This window comes from Ascaphus truei, chromosome 1 (assembly GCF_040206685.1).
Source record: "Ascaphus truei isolate aAscTru1 chromosome 1, aAscTru1.hap1, whole genome shotgun sequence".
Lineage (NCBI taxonomy): Eukaryota > Metazoa > Chordata > Amphibia > Anura > Ascaphidae > Ascaphus > Ascaphus truei.
The window spans coordinates 416,628,824-416,651,773 of NC_134483.1; the positions used below are offsets into that span (position 1 = coordinate 416,628,824).

The 22,950-nt window shown below is 38.8% G+C and overlaps 1 protein-coding gene across 14 annotated transcripts in view; it reads left to right on the plus strand.

Moving 5' to 3' along the window:
- The window catches only part of INPP4B (inositol polyphosphate-4-phosphatase type II B), a 484,959-nt gene extending 469,480 nt beyond the window's left edge, over positions 1-15,479 (plus strand). For 12 of the 14 annotated variants that reach the window (XM_075614553.1, XM_075614586.1, XM_075614651.1 and 9 more), the window contains one exon: positions 9,676-12,518. In XM_075614553.1, the coding sequence (XP_075470668.1) occupies positions 9,676-9,850 (175 nt within the window). In that variant the 3' untranslated portion in view covers positions 9,851-12,518. Of the gene's footprint in view, positions 1-9,675; positions 12,519-12,559 lie in introns of those variants that run through there. The other 2 variants (XM_075614672.1, XM_075614562.1) reach the window with 2 other exon arrangements.
- Positions 15,480-22,950: the final 7,471 nt, after the last annotated feature.

The following is a 22,950-nucleotide window of genomic DNA, read 5'->3' on the forward strand; positions in this document are numbered from 1 at the left end:
ACTTCACGAGAGCAAATACAGAGGGTACACCACAAGGTGCAAACCATTCATAAGCCTCAAGAATAGAAAGGCCAGATTAGACTTTGCCAAACAATATCTAAAAAAGCCAGCCCAGTTCTGGAACAGCATTCTTTGGACAGATGAAACTAAGATCAACCTGTACTAGAATGATGGGAAGAAAACAGTATGGAGAAGGCTTGGAACGGCTTATGATCCAAAGCATACCACATCATCTGTAAAACACGGTGGAGGCAGTGTGATGGCATGGACATGCATTGCTTATAATGGCACTGGTTCACTAGTGTTTATTGATGATGTGACAGAAGACAGAAGAAGCCGGATGAATTCTGAAGTGTATAGGGATATATTGTCTGCTCAGATTCAGCCAAATTCAGTGAAGTTGATTGGACGGTGCTTCACTTTACAGATTGACAATGACCCAAAACATACTGCGAAAGCAACCCCAGAGTTTTTTTAAGGCAAAGAAGTGGAATATTCTGCAATGGCCGAGTCAATTACCTGATCTCAACCCGATCGAGCATGCATTTCACTTGCTGAAGACAAAACTTAAGGCAGAAAGACCCACGAACAAACAACAACTGAAGACAGCTGCAGTAAAGGCCTGGCAAAGCATCACAAAGGAGGAAACCCAGCGTTTGGTGATTTCCATGTGTTCCAGACTTTAAGTAGTCATTGTCTGCAAAGGATTCTCGATAAAGTATTAAAAATGAAAAATGTATTTATGATTGTGTTAATTTGTCTTCTTACATTTGAGCCCCTGAAATAAGGGGACAGTGTACGAAAATGGTTACAATTCCTAAACGTTTCATACAATATTTTTGTTCAACCCCTTGAATTAAAGCAGAAAGTCTGCACTTCTATTGCATCTCGGTTATTTCATTTCAAATCCATTGTGGTGGCGTACAGAGCCAAAATTAGGAAAATTGTGTCAGTGTCCAATTATTTCCGGACCTAACTGTATATATGCGCCAACATCATTACAAAGATGTCACAGAACTTATAAAGTTTATTCAAGGTAAAACTTAGTAAAAACAGATGCTGGCATAATTTACTTTTCCACAATAGGTGACCTGGAAATCTCCACAATAGGTACCCAACCTCTCAGTCAACTCACATGTAACGATGAATTCTACTTCCTGTATGGAACCCATACTTGTACCAGGGAATAATAAGCACTATTGGAAAATAGAATAGGACATGATACACATCCACATACAGAAGGATCCAAATCGGGTAAAACAGATTTCAAGTGATTCTGATGTGTTATCCTAGCAGCGTGTCCGCACCTTCTCAGAAAGGGACAACTATCTGTGATCTATTATTGGCATTTTAACATGCACTATTAAATGATACTGATAAAGAATAATACTAAAATATAAGCGTTTAGTGAGCAGTAAGTGCCCTTCGACACTCGCTACTCACCACCACGTGAAGTCCTTGTGTTCATCCTTTACCTGTAGGTCCAAGTGTAAATATAATTAGAGTACATTAGTCATATCATATTCTGTTAAGACTACGTGGGTATAACGTACCAAATTCGTGAATCCAGAAAGCCTCCCCTTTCTTAAAAAGTCATGTTCTATTGCCACCCCGGCGTGGTTTCGGGATAAATTCAATCAGTTGGAAGCAGAGTTGACTGATATTGTGCACTGCTTGTAAGAAATGTGTGGGCACCGGTTGGTCCAACACCTTACACTTAATGGTGGATTTACATTATGTTGGCTAATGCGCTCCTTCGCACTCCGCGTGGTTTCCCCTACATATGCCAAACTGCAAGGACATTTAATCAGGTAGACTACAAAATCAGAATTAAAAGTTGTGTAAACCCTAATTTCATATTTATATCCTGTGTGTGGTTGTGTAAATGTTTAGCCTTTCTGGATGTTCCCACATTGGGCACATGATAGGCACGGGAATGTGCCTCTTATAGGAGTACCCCTGATACACGCCCTGGGAGGATTAATATGACCCAGCTTTGCTCTTACAAGGGCATATCTCATTTTTGGAGCCCTTCTATAGGCAATTACTGGGAGGGCTGTTAACACCTTTCATAGTGCAGGGCCAGAGTCAACCAAATGCCATTGTTTCCTGATCATTCTACTATAGTAGGACTGAAATAGAGTAGGAGGTAAGTCCTCAAGGGGTGCTACCAAAAACCTGCTAGGCACAGGGTATATACTACATAACTGTAGAAAAGGTATCAAATGCAAAACGGACCTCTTGTGGAACTCACGTCGTATAGATATCGTAGCCCAGTCTAGTGTGGTAATGGTGTGTCTAAAATGCGCACACAGTGTCCATAGCATAGAGGTGGAGGGGGGAGGCTAAGTATAAATTGGACTAGCGAACAACCGCATACCTTAGTTAGTTTGTAACTGTATTAATAAGGCTAGGTTGCAGGTTTTTACGATCCTGCTGTAGTGATGTTAGACATATAGCAAGTACTGTATATGTTCATACCTATGGTATCAAGTAGGCTAGATGTGGAATGATATTATTCAATGTTATGTTTAGTTGGACATATACGGTTATGTCTACATGGTAAGTGCACCTATGGTTTTAAAACCTCTTGTATCAGCATTCTCATTGGCTAGTTGCGGTTGCCATGATTGGTTGTTTCCCTGCATATACTGGTGGTCGAGTTGATTGCTGGACTAGGGGTGGGGACAGGATACCTGCCCTACTAATTGGATACCTAGTTAAGAGGGGGAGTCTGAATGTTTAGTCACTCTTGGATAAAGTGCCTCTTTGGTTGTAATAGAACCTCTCTATCCATGGTATTGATTTTGCCCAGTTCCGCATCAAGCTCAGCTCTTGGGCACGCCCTTGTCCTAAACTTATCGGTCGTCTGTTTTAGTCTACTCTCCACTTTCTCAGTACCACTAACTACTCTTTTAACTCTATACAGTTGGCTCCTGGGTAGTGAATGTGCTGTATTTGAGGGATGCAAGCTGTTATAGTGTAAGAGCATGTTCCGGTCAGTTGCCTTTGAAAATAGATGTCTGTACTGTATTTCCTTGTTTATACACTCGGGTGTCTAAAAAACACACCTGTTACATTATGGTGTAGTGTAAAGGAAATAATAGCAACTGATGCATTCAACTCCTCAAGAAACTGCAAAAGGAATCCAATGTGACACGTCCATACCAGGAAAATATAATTCATGTATCTAAGCTAAGAAGTGGGAAACCGTGTGTATGAATGATCATTATACACATACATGTCCTCAAAATGGTTAATAAAGATGTTGGCATAGGAGGGGGCTACGTTGGATCCCATGGCTGTACCCCTCACCTGATTATTACAATTGTCCTCAAAGAGGAAATCATTCTCATGAAGCACTAGTTTCAAAAGAGTCAGAAGGACATTTTGCTCATGTATTGTCAATGATGACGATTGTTTCAGATAAAATTCAACAGCCCCCACTCCATCCAAATGTGTAATTGAAGTGTAGAGACTGTACACATCCAGTGTAACCAGAATGGTGTCAGGTGTCGATGACTATAAATCTCTTAATTTAAAGAGAAACTGGGTAGTGCCTGGATATAGGATTAGCCCATCACCACAAGGGATGTAACATTCTATCAAGAAAAACAGCTGCAGGCTCTAAGATGGAACTAGTGCCAGCTACGATAGGATGTCCAGGGGGGTTATCCAGCCTCTTGTGTATGTTAGGGCGAGTGTAAAACACAGTGGAATGCAAACCCTTAGTGATGTATTTATTGATATCAGAATATTGATGGAAACATGAAAGAAATGTGTAATAAATCATACACATTTGTTATTATAGCATTGTTTAATACATTTATGTTTGATTCACAATTTTGGAAATTCCTGTATTTTGTATCGTCTTATTTTTCATTAATGTATTTTTATTTCATTTTCCTATTAAATGAGATCACCGTGAAAAATGTATTATTAGAAATAAATAAACATTTGCAATTTCATGTTATCTTTTTGGAACATACATTTGTTTTCTATAAAACTGTAAAAACGCACCAACTTGGCTTTAATCTGCATACCCAGCGGTTTAGAAACTTTTAGTATCTCATACTGTACAGATTGAGTTACCATTAAAAGAAGAAACCATGAACGCATACAGTACATTGATTGTAATTTAAACTGTCTTTAAATCTTCTGTCCAGTGCTTTATAAATCCCCTGATACAGTGTTTCCTCTAGAATAAAGCATGCCTGCTTGATCTGCAACTTCATTGCTGGAGAGGCATTAAAGGCTTAAAGCTCCAATTCTCCTTTGCAAAATACTAACCAACCAAATAACAGAGAAAACACCTTGTTAATTTGGAAGAAAGGGGTCACAGCTTTATGTTTAACAACATACAGTAGTACAGTATGTTAAAAACACCCTAACTGACTGCCAGCCCTAAAAGGTTTAGGCCCATTGCCTTAAAGCAGCAACACGGGTTTTGTTTAAAAAAAAAAAAATTGATAATAAATGTATTACAGGATTGAGCAGGGCGTCTCCAGAGCTGAACTGTGTTAATTTCGTCTCCGGGGACCACCTGCCACCAGAGATACTTACCTCCGTAGGTTGTCTGAACAAGAATGTTATGTGCTAGTTGTGCAGCTTGATTTCCATAGTACCAGGAAAGCAATGTTTTTAGTTAAGCCTGCGTCAACCCATTACCGGGGCCATGGTTCTGCACACCATTCCCCTGGGAAATAGGCGCCAAAACACAATGACCCAGAAAGGATTCATTAATTAGTTACTCATTCGCTGACCAGTGCAGTAGCCCCAATACCTCCTCTCTGTTTGTTCCTGTCTCATGCACAGCCAGGGATGGTACTCTGCCTCCCACAAGCCCGCCTGCAGCCATTACCAGCACTCGCTCTCCCTGCTCCAGCACTGGCCAACCCCCTTGATGCTGTACAGTAGATGACCTATATGGGTATCTGCATCATGAGGGGGAAAACTATTCGATCATCTACAGTACGTCATCAAAGGGGGTGAACAGTGCCAGACAGTATTAAATAGTGAACTAGAGAAGTGGGATCCGTGCTGTGTTACATCTGCAGCACTTTAAGAGAAGAGGTGATGTACAGTATAGTAGCGCTAATGAGAAATAGACAATATACCCTGCTTAGAGGGTGAGCCCTAGTGGTAGAAAGGCAGCCTGATGGTAAACTGATGGTACAATCAGAATAAACAGCATAAAATAAAAAGAGATACCGGCGCCTAATGAGTCCAAATAGTGGAATCCTGGATATCCAGTGGAAATAGCTCAAGTCCCAAGATGATCAGCAGTCTCTTAGTCTTTGGGTGATCAGATAGGACTTCGTTCATGGGAAGTGGAACATGAAATGAAAAAAGAGATATTTAGTGCAACACAGTTATAACAAATTACACAGACATAGATTTGCAAACTGGCTGACAATAGTGACAAGACAGACAGACACACCAAGACAGATAAACACAAAGCAAAGCTAATGATAAAAGTTAGTTTAATATAACTAGGTAAGTAAAAATGTTGGACAAAATCTGGAACGCCGCTCCGGTCGGTTAAAACCTGAGTAACACTCACAGGATGGCAGATGGTAAATAGCAGTGAACTGGTGTGGACTGTTCTCCACGTGTAGAGGGTCCGCAGAGTGCCCTGGAAGCCGTACGATCCTTCTGTATCTCCTGGCTGGCAAAAAACGGAAATGGCGTCTCCGTCGTGTGCCGGAACCGGTAGTGACGTCACCGGACGTGGCGTCAAGGCCTGGCAAATCTCCAATGAAGCCAAAGGAAACGGCGATCCGCGCCTCTATGCCCCTCTATCACTAAGCCACAGCACTCAGCACTTGTACTGCTTGTCCGCAAGAATTTCCAAACACAATAAAAAATGGCCCTACGCGTTTCGTGTGTCTAAACACACTTCCTCAGGGGTACTGCAGCACTTTACAAAACTGCTTCTAAACAATCTCCAAAAATGTGAAAACCTTTTACTTGGGGCCAGCTGCAAGTTTTGTGAGGCTCGGTGCCAGAGAAGAGTGTGGGGCCTATTACCTTCTCCGGCATCTGCTCCTGTTCCTCACCTGAGGCATCTCCTCCAGCTATGTCACGTTGTTGTGGCGTAATGTGGCGTCACATTGTCATGATATGGAGAATATGCCAGAGATGAGGAGCAAGAGCAGGGGAAGAAGCTTACAGCTCTGGAGAGAAGGTAAGAGGCACTTATAGAGGCCCCACACTCTCCCAAGGCAATCAGTTTAAATGTTGTGGGGAAGAGTGCGGGGCCTCTGTAAGCACGGGGCTAGGCCCAGCTTTTTCTGAAGATTTCCACCAGTCCTATCCTAACAAGCCAGGTCATAAGGCTACATTGTAAGGAAAGGGATTCTGTCAGGCCCAACAGGATGAGAGCTCAGAACCTCTGCTACTCAGGGCAGCAGTTCTAGCCATTTTCTTATACTGTAACTTTCTCCAAGTGCTTCCAAAAAAATCTAAATCTTTGTCCCCAGCCTCGTGGTGACCCCTGGTATATACCACTTAAGGTATTTCAAAATGTAACCATTTTCTTGGCTCCCTACCTGTGTTCTCCCTTACCCCCTGGGCTGGGTGGCGAGGTGGGTGCGCGCTGCCATTAGCTCTTCCCCACAGACAGGCCACAAAGCCTGATCCAGCTGGCACAGCCTCTGCCTCTTCTGGGAAGGTAGTGGATGAACTAGGCAATGTTATTCTGCATATTTCAATAAAAACATAGCATAACATACATTTCTGGGGACCAAGCATAGCGCACTGCTCTTTTGAAACTGGCGCTTAAAATATATTAGTCCAAATAAAACGGTATTACCTATTATTGCAGTGCTTACTTATTTTGGCACAATAAAATTAGGCGTTTAAAAATCATTTATATTAAATATTCAAGCATCTCAAGGTTAAGCATTTTTCTGGTAGATATATTGGGCTGTAAATACATCTGTGATGGAAATCCTGAGACAAAGTACCTGAGGAAAAAAAGTGATGGGCACATGAGACTTAATACTGTGCATAATTTGCATAAGGGACATTTATTACGCTTGAAAAAATCTATTGTGATCATAGATATTCCAAAATTGCAGGGCTCATTCATACGCTACAGGATAATGCTGGTAATTAATTATTATGCAACAAAATATACTGCACAGTGTGAGGAGAAAGACAGTAGACGAACAATAGGAGCAGATGGCAACAGTACACATGGAAAGGGAGGAACATTAAATAGCATAAGGTTTCCGACTGACACATGGTAGTACAAATATTAATTGTTATGGGCCATTGCTGTAAACATACATCTAAAACAGGAGTGGCCAACTGCAGTCCTCCAGGGCGACCAACAGGTCGGGTTTTAAGGTTATCCCTGCTTCAGCACAGGTGGTTCAATCAGTGGCTCAGTCGTTGACTGAACTACATGTGCTGAAGCAGGGATATCCTTAAAGCCTCACCTGTTGTGGCCCTTGAAGACTGGAGTTGGCCAGTCCTGATCTAAAATGTCTAGCTAATGGCTTTGTTAATACGATATAAACTGCAGCGGAAACAATAGCAAATCCTACCTAAAGAAAAGTAGCCATCCCAAATGTCAGAATCAGAACATACTTTATTTTCTTTGCTTTTATCACACTGACATATTTGCAAGAAACCTCTACCTGACTCAAAGGGATGAGATAGAAGCACAGGATAAAGGAACTCAAACTGTCACATTTTCCCCTGATCATCAACCATGCTTCACAAGAATCTGAAATCCTGTATCTGTGTTGACTAACTTTGATCATGGTCCCCTTTGTCATGTATGTCACCTGAGTTATTGTTTGAAAAGGATATGTGTGTTTCTTTGTATGATTTCTATCTTTATTTAAAAGAACCGTATTCCGTCTATTTTGACAAACCCTCACTACAATAAGACGGCATTGAAATGTGGTCTGCCTTGTAGGGGCTCAAGGGCTTACAACACTTTGGCCAAAGAGTTAAACTAAAAGACCATTTTATTAAAAAGATATATATATATATATATATATATATATATATATATATATAGGCACTGTACCGTGTATAAGTTTCATTGGATGTAGCACTGAGCTCTGTCTGTGTTTCATGTTCTAAAACTGGTTTTAAATATATATTGCCATGCTCAGTAGCACTCCTTTGTGACACTTATACGCTTATATATATGTTGTGGTTATTTTGGGGGTTCAATATGAGCTTGTAGGTGTCCTGTATGTTTTCATAATTAGGGTAGTTTTCTTTTTTTGATTGACGCTGAGGTAAAAAAATTACTATTTTGGTGAGATGGACACTTCTTTTAAACTGCTAAACCACAAAGTTATTATCTACAGTGTGCCTGATTGACCAACATACAGTATAGAGACTAATCAGTCTTGTAGCACTGTACATGATCTCTGTTTGAGGATTTACACTGTGACAGGCATCTTTTACTGTATGTTGGTCAGATATTTAAATCACCACTAGTTCCAGAGGGAATCAAATGAAAATAGCTAACTCTGAGCTGCACCATTCACTATATCTCCTGCCCGTAGCTATGTGAGACTCTGTATCGTAATCAGTGTTTTACCTTCCCACTCCCTGCATGGGTTTTCATTTTAAAAGTGTCATTTTCCCCCCTTTGGTATGGATATATTCATTGTAGATTTGAAGTTACCCATTAAAAGTTAGGTTTTATTTCTATGACCAATTTGAGTGCATTTAAACAGAACTCTGGGATTTATTTCATCCTAAAATGTTGTTCATTGGTAGAGTTATTGGTGTATGTACTGTATGGTGTTGTACCTGTTATTTAAAAAAGGTATGTCTAAAAAAATACATCATCTTTTGGAAACACCTAGTTACTCACCTAGTAATGTAATGTACATGAGTGTTAGAGACATTAAATGTACTGTATTTCATACTGACTTTATTCATTAACATGCGATAGTGCAGACTGATTGTAGTCCGTGAGAGTTAAAGTGCCCCCATCAGCTCTATCACAGTTTAGTTAATAACCCCTATGTTTCTTAGACTAGCTTTTTATTCCTTATAGACTGGTGTCTAGTTTAAGTACATGTACTAAACAAAGTTTGTCAAGGGCTAACATGGAGAAATCTAATTAGATTTTGTAGAAGTGTAACAATTGCAGTGTTGGAGTGACCACAAGGTATACAATGCTAAAGCAGTTTTGCAACTTCCTTTAACACTGTCAGAGCCAGGGCTCAAAATATAAACTCGTCCACTCCTCCTTGGGTGAGCAAGTAGCATTTTACTAGTTTTTTTTTTTAACTTGTGTGTTTAAAAAGAGTGTTGGTGGTGTGGCTACCAATCAATGTGCTGCTTTTAGTATTCACGCTCATAATACAGTACCTTGCATAGTCACATTATTATGGGGCGTGACTGTGGAAATCAGAACAGTGATTGATATTCGTACCACCTGTGCAGTCTTCCTACATGTGCTGCGCTAACTGGAGGTTGTTAATACTCTGGGATAGGTAGGAATGCATGAAATGGGGGTCTGTGATCTGTCAATGGGAGGGGGTGGGAGAAGTATGGGGGTCTACATTGTTGTGGGGTTGGTCGTAAAGGGGTCTTGTGATGGATGAGTGGATCTTTTTGACTAATTGCACCAGAATTATAACTTTCTTTTCTATAATACTATTCTGTTTGTTCCTAACTTCCCCTGTCTAACAGCGTACAACCCCAGGGAGTACTGAATGAGTCGGATGATCCAGAGAAAGGCTGTGTAACAGATAAAAAGCCAACTTCTCGTCACTTCTATCCTGTCGCCTTGCTTCTTGTCAGCTCTCACTTGTTGGTTGTGTGGCTTATTCTAAGTCTTGCATTGCTATTAGCCAAATATCAATAATATGCACTTATTCCTTTGTTCATCTTACAAATGGCAATGTTCTCTAATTTGTCAAATATCTATGTATTTGCATTTCTTTATTTTCTAACCTCAAAATGTGTCCCTTGAGCCATTATTAATGTATAGTCAAGAAATATCTTTTATGTTATTTTTCATCAATTTGATTATAGTAATTACTGTATTCGACTTACTTGAATTTGCTTCATTTGCCTAGAAGAAAGGCCAATTCAGATTATTTTGCGTACTTTTGATTACAGGGTTTATTTATATTCCTTTGTTCATTCCCTTTGTTGCCTTAGTGGAAACCCTGATCAATGTAATGGTTCAAGGAAAATTGCTTATAAAAACAAAACGGAATGTTCTGTAAGTGATTAAGTGCAGATTTAAAACGTGACTGTATTCATAGTCAGTCAAAAGAAAAGAAATGTGCATGGAGTTTGCTTAATACAAGCTCCCTCTAGAATAGGTTAGATATTTGGGGGAGCTCTAAGATTAATGTGTTCGTTATACTTGTGTTCTCTGGCTGATTTTTTCCTGTGCTGAATGAGTAAGACGGTTAACTTCCTGTGTCATGAGAAGGCAACTTATTTTATTTATTTATATTTGTGTGGAGGGGGGGAGGGGGTTAACCCTTAATCCCTTGTTTGCCATAAGAAATGCTTACTTTTCCCTTTGTTATGCAAGTGGGGGTGTTGGGGCAGTGTTAGTAATATGTTAAGCCCTTTGTAGCACTTAGCGGCCAGCTAGCCATGAGTTTCCCATAACTACCTGGCTATTAAGGGGTTCATGTATTAAAATGCTGATTATTTCCTGGTGTTAACCTTACCGGAGCTTAGTGAATATGATGTGCATATCATTTCGGCTCATTCACATATCATTAAATCTAATGTCTTAGGTTACAGTCATGTTAAAGGTGGGCTGGCGGCTGAGTAAGCACACGAGTGACCAGCACTTCCCCAGTAAAAAGAACATACTTATTCATTCCCCCAGAACCAATACAAACCAAATGTTTGCTTTAAGTATGATTATATTTGTTGAAGGAAGACAATGATAGGGTATACAGTATTTATCAAAGCAATAGAAGTGCAACCCTGGGGCAAAAACTCTGCACCACGAGAGAGAAAAAACTCCCAATCATATCAATAGAATTGTTTTTTTGACACTTCAGATGTGGTTTGTTTTGCAATTGCCATGATATATACTGTAGGCCGGATTCGTGATCTGTTTTCAACATATTAGGCCATATTTACCCACAGTGCTAAGCAATAAGACACTTTATGGTGCTTTAACCAGTCGAAGACTAAGCCTCTGATTGAGCCACATATGCTGAAGCAGGGACTGATTGAGCCATCTGTGCTGAAGCTGGGATATCTGATATCCTGAGAACCTGACCTGTTGGGGTAGCTGAGTACTGGAGTTGAGCACCCCTGCCATAAGCTACCTTGAGGTCTATTTACCAAGTCTCCTAGCTGAAAACTGTGGTTAATACAGTGCAAAAGAATTACATCATATTTAACAATCGCTTGAATTGTGATTTGTTTTCCTTGATACATCTGGTGCTTCTTACTCCCCCCCTAACCCCCCCCCCCCCCAGCTCCTCTAGCTGAGAGACTTTGATAAGTATACCCTACTTAGTCCATTTCAGTGAATTCAGGTGACTGTTTTAACAACACAAGCTATAAACTGTACATAATCCTTTGCATTCAAGAACTGAATACAATAATGCATTGCTCAGTGATATGAAGCTCTTCTTGACTCTGACAAAGTGAGTGGGGGCATGTTACTAGTAGTACATAGTAGCACTGGCTGTTATATACTAATAAAAGTATTTAATGAACGTACAGTATGATACAGTTTATTTAAAAAAAAAATGTAATTAGAAACTAAGTACGTTTCTTGAGCGGGCAAGTGAGCTTAAAATAAGTTGCCGACCCATCACACACACACAGTACCTGCTGGTCTGTAATGCATCAATCCTCTATCGGAAAATGAATAGTGTTCATGAAACGGAATTCTGTTTTGTTATCCAATTGACCTGTCTGTATCAGTTCCTTTGAGTTTGCTGTCTAAACACTTTTTAATTTTCTTTCTACCAAAACCTTGTTTCTGTCTGCTTTGAATGCATCGATTAACAGTAGGAAAGTGCGAACTCTTTTGTACTTTATGTCAACATCCACTCTCTTTGTAAAATAATTAAAACAAATGAAAAATAAGTAAAAGGCTGTTCGGAAAGCAAATTTCTCTTGGTTGAATGGCAAAGCGTAGAATGAATGGAGCAGAAGTAAAATTGTAATTGAATCATATTTCCAAATCTTTTGGGCCAGACTTAATAAATGCCTTATTCTTGTGTACAGGACGTAGATGTCGGGTTGTCTGAAATTATCATTGTAAAATTATAACGAGATTTCTATTATTGAATTTAAAGTAAATGATATTGTTTTTTTTTTAATTACAAGACATGTTATGATACACAGATAGTGCGGATATTAAATGCAGATATTCTTTATTTCTGAGGCATTTACTATCTTTTGCCTGGCCTTTGGATTTAAACCTGTAAGATGTATCATCACTTGTGAAAAAAAAACAACAAAATGTATAGTTGAAACTTTGTTATTTTTACTTAAAGACTGCGACAGTGCAATGAGCAAATAAAACATATTTATGTAAATCTGGTTTCATGAAGTTGTCCTTTTTCCCCCTTTTTAATAGAGAAGGATGCCGCATAGAGAATGTATTGAAGAATGTCAGATGCAGAAAGTATGCATTCAACATGATACAGCTGCTGGCTTTCCCCAAGTACTACAGACCTCCCGAAGGGACATATGGAAAAGTTAACACTTAAGTTTGCCAGAGTCTTATTTGGAAAGTTGAATGGATATAATGCAAATTGCATATTGTCTCATAACGTACAGTAGAAGCATATGGCACAGACTGGACAATGTAGCTTAGTCAAATAAATAATGTTCCCCCAACAACTCTGGAGCAAAGCAGGTAAACCTAATTGACCATATTAAAGTATCTCTCTACTTAGCAACGTGTATAGGAGTTGTAATAAGGGGGAAATGCTCAGCTCAACCATAGAACACCCACTTTATAACATCAAATAAAATATGTTATATGCACACCTACTGTAACTGTAAAACCCACAATGAGATGCTTTTGTTAGTGACTACTTACTGGCTCTTACATATGGTAACTGGTGAAAGAAAATCTACTGAAATTCCAAAGCTGTGATGACCAACTTTAGTTAAAAAAAATCAGTTTTCAGAGCAATTACACAGATTTCCAAAAATATGAGTCCTCTATCACATCTTACACATTTGTTTCCAAATAAAAAGGCTGATGGTAATGACAAGGATGCATTTGATCAGGATGAAAATGGTTATATAAAGGCACTTTTGTATAAAATAAATGACAGTAACTGCACCCTTAAATACCAGGATGGTCTCTATATGTGCCATTCTACCTTATCGTGTGAGGAAGCTCAGTTGGTAGCTCTGTGAAACACAATATTTATTTTAAAATGCAGTCTGTGCACATGGGCCTATATTTACTAAGTGGTGCTATTCCATATGACGTTTTATAATTTAGCACCACGTAATGGGTCCAAGGGGTCTCTTTTTTTTCTGGTTCGCATTCCAAAAATGTCACATTAGCTTGTAGATGTCAGCCCCCGCTCAGGACCAAAATGACTCTTGACAAACAATTGTAGCCACTTTTACATAATTATTTAATATTCATTTGTAAACATGGTAGCCAGAAACTTGGAAGGTTTTTTCTTCCTTAACACCTTAAGTTTGATTGATGGATACTCCATTGGTTTACCTCCTTTTTCACTTGCATGGCATCTGGTTCATATTACCACTACTGCGGTGGGGGCCCCAGACAGAGAGCGTACTGTATACACAACTATACTGTGACCGTAGCACTATCTGAGCCAAACAAGCAGGTAGAAAAACTGAGTTTGGCTTTCAAAGAACCTCAAAAAGATGACATTTGTGATTTAGGAATTACATTTCTTTTAGGACGCCAATTACATTGGTGTGTTGTGTATACATGTGTGGTGAGCTACTGTAAGTGTAAATGCAACTATAATGCCTTTGCTTGAATTTAAAAAAAAAACAGATAGTATACCTCCTGTGAGGGTTTCGCTTATAAATTAGAAGGGTAGGTCATGTTCTAGTTCATAAGTAAAAATTGCTGTGGTGTTTTAAATCCAATGGATTGGTAAATAACTCCCTTTACTTGCAATTCCTGAACCCAACCAAATAAGGTGAGGTAAGCTGGTGCACGAAGCTAAGATTTTGCTGTAATTCAAATTCCGGCTGTACACATTAAAGTGTTTGTCAACTTTTTTTTACAATTTTTTTTACTACAGTACATGGCATGCTTTCGTTTACTTATTTTGTAACTGTTACATCTTTTCAAACTGCATGAGATCTTAGTTTTGCTCTCATACCACATGTCTTTGTGTTTCAGAAAATGCTTTATTTTTTCTATTACAATGAAAACAATCAAATGAACGATTCATCATTTTGCTCTGTTTTGTGCCATTACTACTTATTCTGTTTTGTGGTGTGTGATCCTATCCATTGTACACTATGTGTATCCATTTTTATTTAAATAAATGTGATTTTATATATATATATTTTTTAACGTTTCTGCCTTCGTGTTGTTAATGTACATTTGCCATAAACAGCAACATTTAATAGGCAAATAAGACAATGTAGGGATAGTATTTTTTTTTTTTTAAACTTCATGATAAAAAGCTCAATGCATACAAATCTTTAATGAAGGAAATGTTAATATATTACGTGACGAGTAACAGAGAAAGTTATATTTATTTCTGAGTACCAAAAGACTAACTATGTTTGCAGGCAAAGGTTGGGCTGAATACATAAAATCTCCCAAGATGCTGTCATTGATATTTGTTTCCTTGATGCGTCTGGAGCACAGAGAAACCAAGGTTACATTGATACAAAGGATACTGTATATGAATAGATGTTTTCAACACATTGTGACATCAGGTGGTCTCCTTACATACTGTACAATAGCTGGATACATGTGAGGACATTTTCTTTCCCAGCAATATCGGTTTGTATTCACATCATTAAGTATGTGCTGAGGACAAGTGACAACTTAAAAAGGACATTTTAGAGGCAATTCATAATGACCAACTAACTTTGGACTGGGATAACTTCTGAGGGTTATTTTGGTGCAGACAATTGCACATATAGGGGGTTATGCACAAAGCAGTGATAAGTGTTTTTAAGTGAGATAAGTGCTTTATGGCGCAATTTATGGCACTTTTTTTTAGCAATGATTGTGTTTTTGATGATAAAAAGCCTTTTAAACGCGATACTGCAGTGTTATCACTGCTTTGCGAATCTCGGTGCTTGCAATATTGAGAAATAAAGGCATTTATCTCTCTTAAAAACACTTATCACTGCTTTGTGCATAACCACCATAGGCCCTTACCCGGCGGTATCAGAGTTTACAGAATAAGGGCCATAGTGTTATCCTGGTATGATTATAGAGGGAAGTGGTGTATACACTTTTTTTATATTGTGATTTTCATTCTATATATTTGTAGTGTATTTGTTATTTACTTGTGTAAGTGATCACTTAATGTTGTGTGTTTGTATACATGTGGTTTTTAGATATTTCATTTTATACTTTGCCATTTATTTTGGTTATATTAAATCATGTTTGCGTAAAAAATTAATTATATATATAATTTCTGCACTTTAACATATGCTATTATTTTGTGGGATTTCTTACTGTGGGGTAATGCAGTCTTTTCTTAAAACCACCAGATGACACTATATGGTGTATGAAAAAATAAGTTGCATTGTGCTCTAAACAAAAATATCAGCAAACATAGATGGTAACTATAAATGTCTAGCAGATTACCCCTCCAGAGAAAGCAAAAATAAGGCTGGAATATAGGTAGCACCCATGTACCTGTTAGATGAGTAACTGGAAAATAAAGTCCCACATGCACTGAAGTAAGGACAGTATACACCTGCCGGTGTCCAGCGTTAGTACAACATCATGGTATAAACATGGGGCGACAAACAAAATCCTTGCAGCCACTTAGGAAAAGGAGAGTGAAAAAGGCTCAATGTAGAGTGTTACTCACGCAATTGTAGAGCCTGATCTGTGACAACTCCTGGGGTGTACCGTGCCGCCGTTGTAGTAGATGAGAAGGAACAGGGAGAGAAACAAAAACGAAGCACTGGTTCCACTAAAGCAAAAGTTGACACAGAGGTGCGTTCCCACAATAAAAGTTTAATGGTCCAAAAAATTAAAAAACTGAACACCTACGCGTTTCGGGCTTATGGCCCTTTCTCAAGTTGAATAGAAATACATAAATCGGAACATTTAAATACCTTAACTCGGCGCAGGCGTGACCAATCCGCCGCCACTTCCTGGTTCAACTGGGAGGATGACGCAGGACGTGACGCGGGACGTGTGACGTCAGTGCGCTCAAGCCATAACAACAAAATAAACTTTATTTAAACAAAAAAAGATTAACAAAATGAACAGTCCTACATATGAATGAAAAAAGCACGATCTAAGAATAAAAAACTGTATTAAAAACAAATGTACACAAATAGAATGTAATAGACTCATGAACAGAGGTGGGTTGATACTTCATTTATAGATTACTTGAATTCTATATCTCTTCAAACTTTATTTAAACAAAAAATATAAGCAAAATAAACAGTCCTGAATATGAGTGAAATTACACGATCTAGACATTAAGGCTAAATTAAAAACAAATAGAATATATTAATCTCATGAGCAGAGATATATTGATGCTTCAGTCATAGATTACACAAATTCTATATCTGTTAAAAACCCACAGTATTAAAGTTCAGTCTGTGAAGCATATATCAGCCTAGTACATTCAGTATATATATATTTATACATAGACTACAATATATAGTAATGGTACAGTTTATGCAACTAATGCTAGAAAGAGTACCCCTTGTATAACGATGTCTGATGTCTAGGATGAATAGAACTTTGCCAACATTCACCATATATTATATTTAAATAATTAATCAATTATAATAAATGGATATCATATTTTAATACTGCATTGGTGTTGGCAAAGTATGGAAAAATCCATATTGAGTTTGGTATGTAGACTTATTAAGTGAGAAACTCATTGACAATAAGCATATTAAATTCAAGACAATTCAACTCGGCATAAATACAATGCTATAGTCTGATTTAAATACCAGTTAGAATTCTGTTGGATATATATGTTTCGTTGTTTAGTAATAACTGTATGTATATAGTGTATATATATATAGCAAAGGTTGAGCTAGGCACTTTCATGAGCTCAGGTAAGAAATTGTATGTATTGAAATGGCATGACTATATGGTGTCATGTTTTGCATGTTAAAGCGGAAGATTAGCCCTGGTTGTTGGTATTTTTGGCAAATAACTTATATATCGTCATTGTAGAGGTAAAAATCATTAAGTGTCTTTAGCAAAACAAAAAACGAATTAAGTATGATTTTGAAATAATGTCAAAAAGATCATTTAATCACCTTTTCCTCGGTCCTCAAAGAAAGCTGTCTATATCAATGTGGAGAAAGGGGTGTTTAGAGCAGTGCTACAGCATATGTAAGTGCAGTTTCTTACATCTCATGCAGAATTTTAGATATGCAGCACTTCAGATGTGGATAATTTTGGGGGGGAAATCAAAAGGAATAAGAATGGAGCAAAGGCACCCAGAATGTGATACACCTCATTAATATCTGTGCACCATGTAACTCCTCCCACTGACACTCCCCAATGTGCAAGCTAGGGCAGACAAGGCAAAATCGGTGCAACATGCTTACATAGATGCAGGGTGAAAATGTCCCAGTTTTGTGCCACAATTACCTTGATACATGGACCCCAAAGGCCACAGTGAATGTAGGTGTTGGAGAGATCCAATAAATTTCATCATTGTCAGTTCAAAAAGTGGTGGCATTTTGGATTCTAAAATGTATAAATAAGTTACCATTCCAATTTACTGCAACAAGGTCATATTGAGGGGAATGCTTGTATTCAAATTTGAAAGAGAATTGAGCTTCCTAGCTATTTAATTGTATGCAAGTGTATTGTATAATCACTTCATGTTTTTCTATTTTGTCCATTATTATAAGAGGCATATGTACAAAGGCATAACTGCACAATTATGGGGAAAATTATTCCAATCTAATTGATAGTCTGGTACAGTATTTGACCCAACATTGCACTTGTTTTGCCATCATACAGTATACAGATGAAATCTCAGATTAACACCTGTACATATATATCAATACATCACAAGTTGTCCATGAGATTTGAGGTTAACACTGTCACATAATTTTACAATATCACTAGTCAATATATCAAGTTTAGTGGTGTAGTGAAACCTGTGCATATTGTCAACCTCATTTTGATGGGATATCACTATCAAAGTAATGTGGTTCATATTCAATCTCTTGTGGTAACCCCCAACATAGTCATTGTAGACCCATTTGTTTGAATGTCGCTGACCTCTTCTCCAGCAAAGAAGTTATCATATTGAATAAGAGCCTCTCTGTTTCCTCTGTAGCTCTGTCTATCTCACATCAGTTAGTCCTCTTATCTGTCTTTTTTGAAACACTAGTTTTTAAACTATGTTAATGTATTAATTGCTTGATTAGGTTTTCCATGTTTTCCAACCTTTGTGACTTATGTTCAAAATCATGATGGTTTCCTTTCCCAGATAACTTTAGCACGCAGCCCTATCCTGTGTGGTGATCCCACGACATGTAAATAGTGGTGGCATGTCCTGCAGCTAACAATACTTTCCATTCAAGTGACCCCTCATCATTTGACACCACAAACCTCTACGGTTAACAGAGAGTTTATAATTCAAGGCTTACACTTGAGATACTTGGAAAATATAACATATTTAACAGGTTTCTTGGGTAAGTGCCCAGGTATCCCACACCTCTCTACAGTATATCAAAGGGCCTATTTCTGCCCGTGCCCTTCTGGGCAATTTGGAAACGTGCATCTTAATATACTGTAGAGGTCATAAAAATGAAATTTGGCTAGTTTGTCCTATTATCATATCATTTTTGTAGATTGCATGGAATCGCTTAAAAAAAATCTGTTAAGAAAACGGCGACTCCCGTACCGATCTGTACTTAGTGTTTAATGAATGGGCCTCTCGGAATGCTAATGTTGAGGAAAGCCTTGAGGAAGCCACCAATTCCTTAAATATTTACTTTATTCTCAACAATTCTTTACTATTGCTCCACCAGACCCTCTCTGCAGTACAATTCCCGCAGGCTGAAAGTTCACTGCATTCTTAAGCACCAGCATGGCAAAGTCCAGATTAGAGATATGCAAAACTTGCATGTACTGCATTAACACACACAAATGCACAATTAGCCGGTTGGAGTTTTTGCTGGTAATGAGTCAAGATGTGCGAAATGTTTTCTCAAGTTTACGCGCTTGGCAAAGTTTGCCCTTTTGTTTCATAAAAAATTGCTCAAAAATGATCACACATTAAAAGTCAATTTGCAGGTTACGTGACCCTAAATTCATATCACGCAACCCTTTATGTACTGCCATTTTGCGAAATTCTATCAAAACTTGGCAAAAGTGCTGAAAATGTTGAACTATTTGACCAAAATCTTGTGAAAAATGCAAAATTTACAAGGAATTCTTTCAAATTTTTGCAAAGCACATTTGAACACACACACACACACACACACACACACACACACACACACACACACACACACACACACACACACACACACACACACACACACACACACACACACACACACACACACACACACCTCTAGTATTGAATGATAATATAGTATGGTGTTGACTATGAATGGAAATAGTTACATATAGTTACATAGTAGATGAGGTTGAAAAAAGACATGCGTCCATCAAGTTCAACCTATTCTAAATTTAGACAACAGATACTTTATCCTATATCTACTTACTTATTTATCCAGAAGAAGGCAAACAAAAAACCCCAGTGTTATATTATCCAATGATATCTAATAAGGGGAAAAATAAATTCCTTCCTGACTCCAAGAATTGGCAATCGGAATTACTTCCTGGATCAACATCCTTCCCATGTTTACTTATTTGGTATATCCCTGTATACCTTTCCTTTCCAAAAAGATGTCCAACCTTTTTTTGAACAAATCTATTGTATCTGCCATCACAGTCTAAATGGGTAATGAATGCCACATTTTAACTCCCCTTACTGTAAAGAACCCTTTCCTTTGTTGCTGGTGAAATCTCCTTTCCTCCAACCTTAAGGGATGACCCTGAGTCCTTTGTACTGCCCTTGTGATGAATAGTTCTTTTGAAAGCTAGTGTCCCCGAATATATTTGTATATAGTTATCATATCCCCTCTTTGATGCCTCTTTTCTAATGTAAATAAATCTAATTTAGCTAGCCTCTCCTCATAAGTTAGTGTTGTGAAAGCGTAGCAATAATATAAATAAGTCTTAGGGTTCAGAATATCACAGTGAGTTTATTTGTACCAAGGTACATAGGAGAGAAAGAGAGAATTCAAAATGAGCTTTCTCCTCTGTCATATAATGCTTGACATCACCTTTTATACATTTCAAATGAGCAATACACCTCTTAAGGGGACTGGCTTAGAGATAAATAAAAAATATAGTGAGCATGTTTGAGTGATCGAGCAGCTGTTCCATTCGGGTCCCTGATTCCAAAGTGTTGAGATCCCTATTCAGGCCGCCGTCTGTGATAGCATAGAAATAATATAAAAAAGTCTTAGGGTTCAGAATATCGCAGTGAGTTTATTTGTACCAAGGTACATAGGCGAGAGAGAGAATTCAAAATGAGCTTTCTCCTCTGTCACATAATGCTTGACATCACCTTTTATACATTTCAAATGAGTAATATGCCCCTTAAGGGGGCTGGCTTAGAGATAAAGAGGAGAGGAGGAGGGGGTCTTTTCCAGGTGCGATGTTCTGCAGCGCAGCTTTCATACACAAATAAAAAACTGCTATAAACATACATACAAGCAAACACTCAAAATGGCTGCTGAGCCAAAATGGTGGTGATGATAATCTGCTTTCATATAGCCTTAGCCACACCCTTTAGCCCCAATCCTGACAGTGTCAACCCCTTTTATTAATTTGGTGGCTCTACTAGATGGTTCTACTAGACTGTCTAGTTGTCTAAAACAAACTATTTCAGGCAGAGAACAGACATTTCACAGTACCACAAATGTAAGAATGACAGTAGGCATGCAAAAAAATCTATTTCAATAGTGTTTCAGTTACTGCATTTTCAAAGAATGCCGAGTGTGGGTTTTTAAAAATGGTAATGTCTGTATAAACAACATTTTGCATGCATGCTGTCATGCTCACATCTTTGCTTCTAATCTCAATGGAACTCACTCCAGGAAGTCTCTGTTCAGCTCCTGGTGCACCAGAGGTAAGTGTAAAGGTGTTTCCCCCAACCGGTGGGACATTTGGCCATTACTAGTCATGTGGTGCATGATACCTGCTGGTAACAGGAGGGCAGAGCTGTCCACCGATGGTAGTGGGCACACAGGATCAGGTTTCTGGGGTACATTACCCACATGGTTCTCTAGCAGTGCATCACCTCCATTTGCCGCAGGCTCAAAGATGAATGGAGGCGATCTTCTACTGTAGAAATACTCCCTCTCCTCCCAGTAAGATATCACCCAGGCAGGAGGTATATAGAAACAGGAACGGTCTTTATTGTCACCCCTGCTACACACAGAAGTGGTCTGCACAATCACAGCTTACTCAGGATCAGATATCCACTGGATGATGGTCCCTTGACAACCACTACAGGTCAGGGCCCCTGCAGCTGTCCTAGCTCTTCCCGACTCTCCTATCAGGAGTCGGGGTATAGGTCTACACGCGTTCTCCCCCAAGAGGAAGAGGAAAAGGGAAGGCCCCAAACTCAGGCTCCCTGTGTGCAACCTTGCCTCTCTCAAGTGGGGAGAGGCACTACTGAATTTTGGGTTGGTACAGCCATTAAGTACAACCAGGAGGAGGGCACCAGGTCTGTCCCATGATTGGACATGCTCATGCCTGATGTCACCGCCTCCCACTGTCAATCAAGTGCAGCACCAGGGAGTGTGGAAAACCCATATTAACTGCTGGCAAGTCCTGCTCTTACAAGGGCTTACTGCCATTACACGGGCTGACTGCCATTACAAGGGCTGACTGCCAGTACACGGGCTGACTGCCATTACAAGGGCTTACTGCCATTACAAGGGCTGACTGCCAGTACAAGGGCAGATTAGTAGCCACAGATGGCTACTTAAGAAATAAACCATTTTTGCTTATTTTGAAAATTCTTTCGCTTGTGCAAACTACCCACCACTTATATTTTACTGTATACAGTGACGTGAGTGAGAGGATTCTGATGAACAACAGGTCTCAACCACTCACAGGCCCAGATCCACAAAGCTCTGTACAGGTAAGTCACTTAAAGTGCCTGTAACCGGTATCGTCAACGGACACCAACATAATGTTAAGCCATGTTTTCTCCCAGAAAGAGCATGGTGGTTAGTGGTCATGACATGCAAATGATATGCAAATTAGGTATTATTATAACATTCCATATCCACTAAAGTCCATTAGGATTAATGCTGAAACTTAACATTACGTTATTTCAGTTATACATAAACTTGCTGTTACTCCTATCCAGACACTGAAATAGGGCTTTTGCAGTGTTTGGAAAGGTGTAACTCCACAGTTATGTTTAATTTAAATAACAGCATTATTTCCTGACATTATTTCACTGTCTTCTCTCTCTCCAAAGCAGTAGAAGGCATACCTGTATTTGAGTGTCTGGATAGGAGAAATGCTCTGGGGCTTATTCTCATAACAGTGAGTTGTGTCAATCTGTCTCAAAAGAGCCCTTTCTGATTGGATTGGCATGCTTCATTATTCTCTTAGTCCTTCTCGCATGTCCAACCGCGCAGAAAAGGCTTTTTTTTTAGTTTCACTCTGGCTCTACCAATCCGATTGATTTGCCCAAAAAGCCTCCATCTCGCATTTCTTTTATGACAACTGGAATT